Source organism: Acyrthosiphon pisum, chromosome X, assembly GCF_005508785.2.
Source record: "Acyrthosiphon pisum isolate AL4f chromosome X, pea_aphid_22Mar2018_4r6ur, whole genome shotgun sequence".
Taxonomy (NCBI): domain Eukaryota; kingdom Metazoa; phylum Arthropoda; class Insecta; order Hemiptera; family Aphididae; genus Acyrthosiphon; species Acyrthosiphon pisum.
The window spans coordinates 98,033,031-98,044,122 of NC_042493.1; the positions used below are offsets into that span (position 1 = coordinate 98,033,031).

Here is an 11,092-nt window from a genome sequence, read left to right on the forward strand (position 1 = left end):
ATAATATCATGGGCGCCGGTTAATACATTAGGTATTTTATAACTAAACTTCGTAAAAAAAAAATCATTATATTCACTATAAGTACATTGAGGCATATATTTTTTAAAATGATCACAATTTACTGTGCCTATACTCTATAGCCTATATTATAATATTACTATAATACTATCAGGTAACTAGACGAATAAAATGATTATTTTATTGTCGATACAGGCCGATAGATTTGAAGATTTCTATAATCTAATATGATAAAAAAATTCTTATTTATAGCATTCAAATAATATGTATGAATATTTACATACAATAGAAACGTTTAATAACAATTTGATGTAATACAAATAATTATAATTATAGATCGATTCAAATTATGGCATATAATATAAATAAAAATAATAAAATAAATACTCAACCCAAGTTTAGTGACACTATAATGGGGAGCAAATAACTCGTAAGTAGGAACTCACTCGTTAGCCTTTAACCCCCGAACAACATCACATGAGTAACCATATTATCATCATACCGCTTATCGTGTTAATTTGTATGGATTGTGTATTTTTAATAAAGGAAAAAAATCACACTTTTAGGTTGGATCTTGTTTTGGAGATTTCTTTTTCTTTCCCCAATATCGTAGCAGGTAATTTCTGGTATAATAACACCAGTTATGGCTATAATAGCCTATAGGTGGTAGTACTTGGATAAACCCTTTTACTTTTCTTAATATTCGAACCAAACTTACAAGAAACAATGTAAAACTATAATATTTACATAAAACCACAGTTTTCAACAATATTAATTTGGCTTTTATTGTATTCAATAAATGAATAACTGTAAAAATTTAATATTTTCACAAAATATTTAAATTAGAACTTTTTAGTCGTATAATATTTTTTACTTTCTACATTATTGAATACATAAAATGATTTTGGACCAATAACGATCATACATCGGTGTAGAAAATCAAAACACAATTTAAGTATATTATTAAATACATAAAATAATTTATTTCTATAACTTGATTCAATATAATTACATAAATTTACAGACATCAACGCACTAATTATGACCATATTTGGAAACACATAAGACAATATTTTTCAAGATTTAATTTAAAAATGTTTTCAAGTGGTATATTTTAAATTTAGAACCTTAAAATCAATAATATTATGTATAATATCCGTAATATGGCGCTTTATGTAGGCAATTTCGGTACACGGTCTATACTTTATTCGGTGGTAAGCTCCTTGCTGTTATCAGTAAACAAATTCGGCGTAGGTGAATATTTCATTACGACGTCCACTACAAGCACTATTTTTTAACGTTTAAAAGCCAACATTTTCGATATTTTTAAATCACACATGTGCACAACAACTTATCTGTTTTATAGCTATGCCAGAGTGGAGTTATCATAATGAATCTATTATCTAGTTATGGCTGATTCAGTCGTCATTTTTACTATTATTAAATACATATTAGAACCGACAACGAACGAAATAACGATCATTTTTTTTATTTGTGTTTTCGGTCGGATACGTGTCAATATTATTGGCAGGTTAAAATACGCACACTCTATTTGATAATGATTAAAAAGTATTTAGCTATATTTGATAAGAAGTGACAATATCTCATATACTTACTTGTAACGTACCGTATGAGAAGGAACCGTTAAAATATTTGAAAGCCATTGAAGCGGCTCTGAACATTTTTATCAAACAAAAAGACTTTTATTGCTTCGAGACAATTGTCCCTTATGAATTCTGAAATTGTATCTTATAATTTTAATTTTATATTTAATAGTTATTTCAAAAGTATAAAATATTTTTCAACATTTATGTAGTTGTTTGTTCGGATTTTTAAATATCCTACATTCGCATCCACTAGACAAGTCTGGTGGACACTGTCTGAAGTAATCGAATCACACCATATTATCTGGAGATATGCTCGTATTATATCAACAGAACACAAATGTAAAATGTTGATGTATAACAATATATTTGACTGTTGACAACGAATAACGTATAATATAATATAATTATATAAGGTATTTACCTACGGACTTAATAGTTTTTAATTTGCAAAATTATTTAGAGCAATTCAAAAAAACATTTTTAATTTTAACTTGACGCATTATATTTAAATAAACCGAAAAAAAGTTAAGTTTTTTCAACAGTAAATTATTATAATAGATAACTAGTTACTTTGGTTATTATTTCTTTGATTCGTTAGAAAATTAATAGTGTTGGGTAAGTTACTAACTGGTCCACCGAAAAAAAAAGAAATACATTGATAAGGATAAAATAATTCTAAAATTGGTCTTTAATATTATGATAAAAATATAATTATATTATTTTTAAGAGGCCATTGCAAACAATGTCTCATTAGGATAACTGTTTTTAATAAATTAGCTTTTTAATTTTACTATTTTACAATATTATCCCACATAAAAGTGTAATCACTAATCAAAAAATATTGTAATCATTTTTAATGTATTTGCTTTTTAATTCTTCTATTTTACTATTTTACTATAGTATCCTACATAAATAAATAACCGTTAATAATGTATTTGTTGTTGATTATTTACTATTTTAAACGTCCGTATCCGAGTTCAGCGTTAATATACTATACTGTCTGTACTAAATGAAAATAAAATAATTATAATAAATAGGAAAAGGGGGAAAAGGGAGGGATAACAATTAAAATCTACGGTATTTCCACTTCCAAGCGAATATCAGCATTATGAGTACGTATATTATATTGTTTCTAAGAACAATATTTGTTATAACGACAAAATAAAACGCCACGTCATCATAATTAACCAATTAAATTATAGTATTTTTTTTAAAACGTCAATACAATATAGGTTTATAATAATTATTGTTATTCCAATGGTTTTTACAATTTATTATTCGTTACATAACCGTGAAAAGGTGATCGTAGGTATATCAAAAAATATACGTTATTGTATAATATAAAGTGTTTGAGTATTCAAATTATTATAACTGTTGTAATAAATGGGTTTTAAAATGAAAAAAAAATATCTAGCTACGTTTGACTATCATTTCGGTCCACTCGGTCCACTCTTCAACATACTCAACTGGAAACATGAAAAACAAGAATATAAGAATAACAATAATAAATCGCTTATATAATATAATATACCCATGCTGGATTGCATAAACAATCAGTCGGTGCACTAAATATTGTTTAAGGGACCAATAGCTCACTATTGTTGTTTTAAATGTTTTGTGCAACCCAAAACTAGAGATGTTAGTACTAAGTACATTTCCAAGAAAAATTCTGTATCAAAAATGGAAATATTGTTTAGGTTTCGTATTAAAATTGTTTAACTTCAAACCTTTTTGGAAATTTCTGATTATAAAGTCCGAAATTTTTTCCCTATACTATTACTGTAAGTGAAATGTATATTATTAATTTTAGCCTTCTGTGAAACTATATACATATACAATACAAATAAACAATAGTGGGCAATTCATTTAACGCTTACGAGTTTCAAGTTAACTTGTCGAGATCCATTTGCTTGTTCAAACATGCCATCACAGTGTATGAGTAATCGCACGTCGCTACTACCTCCTTTGGCACAAGTAAACCTGTAATCAATATAAATATATGTTTATAATTATAAACATATCTACTAAAATTTCACAGGCAGATAGACTTAAATATCTATACGATTTTTTTGTGTTTTATGAGAACGATATTAGTGGTGATGAACAGAGTTCCTGTGTCTAGGTACGCGTACAATATCTGTAGTTTTAAAATTTAAAGTGAATGCGTGAAAATAAACCCTATGTAATTGTTTTTCAATATAGAATATTATGAAATCGTACTTATTCGCCCATTGCAAAACAAGCAGATTATAGTAATTAGTAATATTATGACGTATGATTTTATAACATGTTAAACTGACTGAAACTGACTCAAAAGTCAAGGTATTGAGTCTGAAAGTTATCCAATTGAGTTAACTTTCAACTTTTTCATTAACTCGTTACTTATATATGATCGCAAGCAAGTTATTTGAAAAAATTAACACAATGATAAAAAACACTAATAATTTGCAAACAATGTAGTTATTAAAACTACTAAAATTTAATTTAATAAGAAGACAAATTCTTTTTTTTAATTATCACTCATTATACACAGTTATTGTGCAAATGTTAAAGAAATTAAATAATAACTTAACGAATTAATAATGCGTCCTAACTATTGAATTTCCTTTTTGTTGTACACTAGCTTTAATGGTTTAGTTTAGTCAATAACAATACGTTTGTGTTAAATAAGGAATATTTATTTGTTTATTTTCCATTAAATTTAAAACATTAATTAAGATAAAATGTTTTATTGTACAGGTACCTACTATGTGAATAACAAAAAAAAAAAAATATTATTATTACGTTTTAACTAGCTAGGTATACAGAAAACACAATATTACCAAACAAGAACATTTTATTGCGAATTTAATGTGACCTATTTTTCGTCAGTTCTTTTGAGGTTTTTTGGAAAATGAAATGGAAAAATAGCTTTTGTGATCTGTTAAATGATATTCCTGACTTTTGGTTGGACTCACTAGGTATGTTAGGTATTGTTATTTATGTTCGATACAACATTGATAAACCACACTAATAAAGACTTATACAATTTCGTTCACACACTTTTCCGTCCACTACCGACTAATATATTATTACTAAATTGCAACATGATATAGAAGGGTGGTAGTATATTACCTTCTTCATAACACTTGTTGTTTATAGCCTCGATCTTCTCCGTAGACCATTCCGACCAGTATTTCTTTAATCCCGCTTCCATGCCAGTTTTGTTGTACGAACCATCGTCGTTCAGCTGAAACAACATAGTATATTATAATGGAAGACAATTTAGTTTTTAACTAGAGTCACAGAGTACACGTTTAAGAGCATGACTAAACACATAAATTATTACCAGTCCTAGTTTGGTGATCATGCATTTCATCAGACACTGAAAACAAATAAAACAAAAGAAATCGAATCAAAAATTTGAAGTACCTAGTTGTTTTTGGACGTTTCGTCACACATTTATGCGCGATAGGGGGCAGGAGGGAGTCCAGCGTTATAAACCGGAACACCTTTTATTTAAGACCATAAATCGAGAGCGGAAACTATGTTTTGAATTGGAAGAATTTTAGGATATTACACAGGATCAATTAATTGATAAACCGTATATTATAATGAAATTTGTTATAACTTATAAGTAATTATTACTATTCAGTATTGTTATATGTTGTTTCTAAGTTTTACTTACTTTAATTTTTTATTAAAGATAACCCTCATACATTGTGGGAGATGATTTTTTTTATATACATTACATTCACCAAGTATAATAATTACTAACCCCCTTCTATTCTTCAATAATGCAGTTACTTAAAATTTGACTTTTAGAATTATTAAAAAAATTAAAGACCATATTTTAATATTGTTGAGATTTTTGTACTACTTAAGGAGTGTCCTATGGATATACATACTTTTGTTTTTCAAATGAAAAACTTTTCTACTGTAAATTATTTAGCGGATAATTTTTCTGAAAATTAAAGGAAAACATAGAAATCTATTCACCTAGGTGAGCATGCTTGGTGAATTCATACTATATAGTATTATTACAATATTTTAGGTTTAACTTTTACTGCTAAAATAAATGTATAATAATATATTAACAATATAATATGATATACCTACACATTATTTTATTTATGATCATATAGGTAGTACGATTATGAATAAATTATGTTACAAAATAGTAATTATTACAATTCACGGTGGATTAATATTCACAATTATTACCTTTCCAGTTTCTGTAGATGGTACCTTGTAGGATTTGACTACGACGAGGTCATCTAATAAATAATAAGAAAAAATGATTTAGATTAGTTTTCTGGTACCTATCTGATACCGTAGTACAATTTTTTTTATGAAATTCCAGCAATAATATTACGACGAATAATATCTAACGCCAAACGCATAATACCTATAGTAAAATATAAATATACAATATCGACATTGTTCTACGAAACTTAGTATACTCATGAGTAATTTGTTGTATCACAATATAGTTGATAAGTATTAATGCTATTATTATTAATATTATTCGCAACTGTGACAATATAACAAGCAAAGTACGTTGAGTTTTTTTTTTTTTTTAATACAATTTATAAAATAATAGTTAAAGTTTATAAATGTAGTATTATTATGTGATACGTTCATAAAAAAAATTGTGTTGTTTGGCAGTTCATTGTATACAATTATTTTAATATTAAAATAAATATAGACTATTCAACGAGTGTTTGATGTCCGAATAATCACTATATATTTGTATATATTATATAGGCACGCTTAACCATGATGATTCACGACGTTGAATATCATTAGAATTATAAGAAAATATTGCTATGCCGTTCGTTGATTATCCGGACGTTTGGTCAACCGGAAGCAGCTTTAAAATATTATAATGTCATAAATGTGGTACTTTCCAACAAAATATTTATACAAATATTTTACAATATTAGGTATAATAACGATAATAATATTGTAGTGTCGTAAACAATAAATGAAACCAATTGTCAGGTTTTTGTTCAGTTTTGTGTATGATTTTTTTTTTCTTATATCATTATGATTTTTTTTATTTTAATTATATTTGTTACATGGGAAAAAACGAAATAACGCAGATAATGCGTTTTGCACCAGAACCGAATATAACAATGTCGCACAAGGTAACGATAATTACCTTCGCTTGCTTTGCAGGCTCTTCCGTAATAATCGATTTGTTCTGTCGTAAATGTCCCCTGTATACACAAACATACAAACAAATAATAATAATAATAATAACAATAACTAAAATATAGGTAATTATTATTAGAAAGGTGGGTAAGTGGATATTGCTCTGCTATACAGTACGTTACAGTAAGTGGGTCACTGTCTATAATTGGATGGTATTAAATTTGAATTCGATAATATAATATCATTGTATACGAAAAACGCTACGATAAGCGGTGACGGTTTGTCAGTGTGAATATTTTATATAATATTTATACATTATTGCTTATTATTAATATGGTAGCTGGATAGTTGAATTAATATTATAAAATTACAACAAAATAACTATAATCGGTATTATTGGTTATTTAATATGTAATTGCCTTGAAATTTGAACACAAAATAAATATGAACATTTTTTTTATAGTTTTGAAGTTTTTTGGTTACAGAATAACCTACCTTGTTATACGTTTTCAATCCTTAGCTATAAAATTTGAACATGTTATACATTTTAACTACAAATTCAATTTGAAATTTGAAATTCGAAAAATGTTGTCAAAAATCGATTTTTAAATAAAATTGTGCTTATGTATTTTAATATGTATCAACTGCTTTTTAATCAATATACCAGGTTTTTGTTTTAAAAAAATAAGCAGTTAAACTTTTTAACTATGAAGCATTGGTAAAAATAAAAATACTCTCTTATTATTTATGGGAATTGGGTAGTTATATATAATACTATTTAAGGGGGTACAATTAATCAATCAATATAACAAAATATTTAAATATAAAAAATAACAAGTTAAGTGTTGGGCCGATTTTGTTTTTAATGGTGGGTCTTCGTTAGTACACTTTTGCTAAACAGGTATCTTACGAGTAGTACGAGTAGCCACATGAAATCAGCATCGCAATACCGAATAGAAATGTTATGTAGAATGTCGAAGAACTCATTTCGCACGTTGATTGCGTTTGTGTGGGCTGGAGAATTGTTGTCGTTATTATTACTCTGTCGAGACTCGGGAGAAGACTGTGAGCGTTGTTCTATTACAATATTATAATAATATAAATTATACAGGTACGAATTAAACAAGCATCCGGACAGACTTTGGAGTTTGTGATTGTGTGAGTCGCGTATAACATACAAAGGTTAACAATAAGCTATCTACGGGTCATTCGTTTCGTCTGTGTGTGCTGACCAAATATATAATGATTTGTAACTGTTATACCTATATTGGAGGGAATGAAATAAAAAAGTGTTCGATGTACCATCTGTTAATAATAAATTATTGTAAATAAAAAAAAAATATAATCATTGTAACGTGCGTTTAATTTTAATACACTCAAATTGTTCTACAATATAAATCCATAATTATAAAAAATATAATAATATCATGGGCACCGGTTAATACATTAGGTACTTTATAACTAAACTTCGTAAAAAAAAATCATTATATTCACTATAAGTACATTGAGGCATATATTTTTAAAATTATCACAATTTACTGTGCCTATACTCTATAGCCTATATTATAATATTACTATAATACAATCAGGTAACTAGAAGAATAAAATGATTATTTTATTGTCGATACAGGCCGATAGATTTGAAGATTTCTTTAATCTAAGATGATAAAAAAATTCTTATTTATAGCATTCAAATAATATGTATGAATATTTATATACAATAGAAACGTTTAATAACAATGTGACGTAATACAAATAATTATAATTATAGATCAATTCAAATTATGGCATATAATATAAATAAAAAATAATAAAACAAATACTCAACCCAAGTTTAGTGACACTATAATGGGTAGCAAATAACTTGTAAGTAGGAACTCACTCGTTGGCCTTTAACCCCTGAACAACATCACATGAGTAACCACATTATCATCATACAGCTTATCGTGTTAATTTGTATGGATTGTGTATTTTTAATAAAGGAAAAAAAAATCACACTTTTAGGTTGGATCACGTTTTGGAGATTTCTTTTTCTTTCCCCAATATCGTAGCAGGTAATTTCTGGTATAATAACACCAGTTATGGCTATAATAGCCTATAGGTGGTAGGTACTTGGATAAATCCTTTTACTTTTCTTAATATTCCAACCAAACTTACAAGAAACAATGGAAAAACTATAATATTTACATAAAACCACAGTTTTCAACAATATTAATTTGGCTTTTATTGCATTCACTAAATGAATAACTGTAAAAATTTAATATTTTCACAAAATATTTAAATTAGAACTTTTTAGTCGTATAATATTTTTTACTTTCTACATTATTGAATACATAAAATGATTTTGGACCAATAACGATCATACATCGGTGTAGAAAATCAAAACACAATTTAAGTATATTATTAAATACATAAAATAATTTATTTCTATAACTTGATTCAATATAATTACATAAATTTACAGACATCAACGCACTAATTATGACCATATTTGGAAACACATAAGACAATATTTTTCAAGATTTAATTTAAAAATGTTTTCAAGTGATATATTTTAAATTTAGAACCTTAAAATCAATAATATTATGTATAATATCCGTAATATGGCGCTTTATGTAGGCAATTTCGGTACACGGTCTATACTTTATTCGGTGGTAAGCTCCTTGCTGTTATCAGTAAACAAATTCGGCGTAGGTGAATATTTCATTACGACGTCAAATACAAGCACTATTTTTTAACGTTTAAAAGCCAACATTTTCGATATTTTTAAATCACACATGTGCACAACAACTTATCTGTTTTATAGCTATGCCAGAGTGGAGTTATCATAATGAATCTATTATCTAGTTGTGGCTGATTCAGTCGTCATTTTTACTATTATTAAATACATATTAGAACCGACAACGAACGATATAACGATCATTTTTTTTATTTGTGTTTTCGGTCGGATACGTGTCAATATTATTAGCAGGTTAAAATACGCACACTCTATTTGATAATGATTAAAAAGTATTTAGCTATATTTGATAAGAAGTGACAATATCTCATATACTTACTTGTAACATACCGTATGAGAAGGAACCGTTAAAATATTTGAAAGCCATTGAAGCGGCTCTGAATATTTTTATCAAACAAAAAGACTTTTATTGCTTCGAGACAATTGTCCCTTATGAATTCTGAAATTGTATCTTATAATTTTAATTTTATATTTAATAGTTATTTCAAAAGTATAAAATATTTTTCAACATTTATGTAGTTGTTTGTTCGGTTTTTTAAATATCCTACATTCGCATCCACTAGACAAGTCTGGTGGACACTGTCTGAAGTAATCGAATCACACCATATTATCTGGAGATATGCTCGTATTATATCAACAGAACACAAATGTAAAATGTTGATGTATAACAATATATTTGACTGTTGACAACGAATAACGTATAATATAATATAATTATATAAGGTATTTACCTACGGACTTAATAGTTTTTAATTTGCAAAATTATTTAGAGCAATTCAAAAAAACATTTTTAATTTTAACTTGACGCATTATATTTAAATAAACCGAAAAAAGTTAAGTTTTTTCATCAGTAAATTATTAAAATAGATAACTAGTTACTTTGGTTATTATTTCTTTGATTCGTTAGAAAATTAATAGTGTCGGGTAAGTTACCAACTGGTGGAAGTCCACCGAAAAAAAAAGAAATACATTGATAATGATAAAATAATTCTAAAATTGGTCTTTAATATTATGATAAAAATATAATTATATTATTTTTAAGAGGCCATTGCAAACAATGTCTCATTAGGATAACTGTTTTTAATAGATTAGCTTTTTAATTTTACTATTTTACAATATTATCCCACATAAAAGTGTAATCACTAATCAAAAAATATTGTAATCATTTTTAATGTATTTGCTTTTTAATTCTTCTATTTTACTATTTTACTATAGTATCCTACATAAATAAATAACCGTTAATAATGTATTTGTTTTTGATTATTTACTATTTTAAACGTCCGTATCCGAGTTCAGCGTTAATATACCAGACTGTCTATGCTAAATGAAAATAAAATAATTATAATAAATAGGAAAAGGGGGAAAAGGGAGGGATAACAATTAAAATCTACGGTATTTCCACTTCCAAGCGAATATCAGCATTATGAGTACATATATTATATATTGTTTCTAAGAACAATAATTGTTATAACGACAAAATAAAACGCCACGTCATCATAATTAACCAATTAAATTATAGTATTTTTTTAAAACGTCAATACAATATAGGTTATATAATAATTATTGTTATTCCAATGGTTTTTACAATTTATTA

The 11,092-nt window shown here is 26.6% G+C and overlaps 1 protein-coding gene across 1 annotated transcript; it reads right to left on the reverse strand.

Annotated features, from left to right (window-relative positions):
• Window positions 1–2,955: 2,955 nt before the first annotated feature.
• LOC100575313 lies at window positions 2,956–7,818 on the reverse strand. The gene is made up of 7 exons (XM_016805414.2): window positions 7,683–7,818; window positions 6,769–6,826; window positions 5,829–5,881; window positions 4,954–4,989; window positions 4,740–4,854; window positions 3,503–3,605; window positions 2,956–3,091 (listed from the first exon to the last, which is right to left on the reverse strand). Exons 1-6 carry the CDS (start codon window positions 7,746–7,748, stop codon window positions 3,508–3,510), a joined length of 426 nt encoding a protein of 141 aa, XP_016660903.2. The 5' UTR covers window positions 7,749–7,818; the 3' UTR covers window positions 2,956–3,091; window positions 3,503–3,507.
• Between the last annotated feature and the right edge of the window lie 3,274 nt (window positions 7,819–11,092).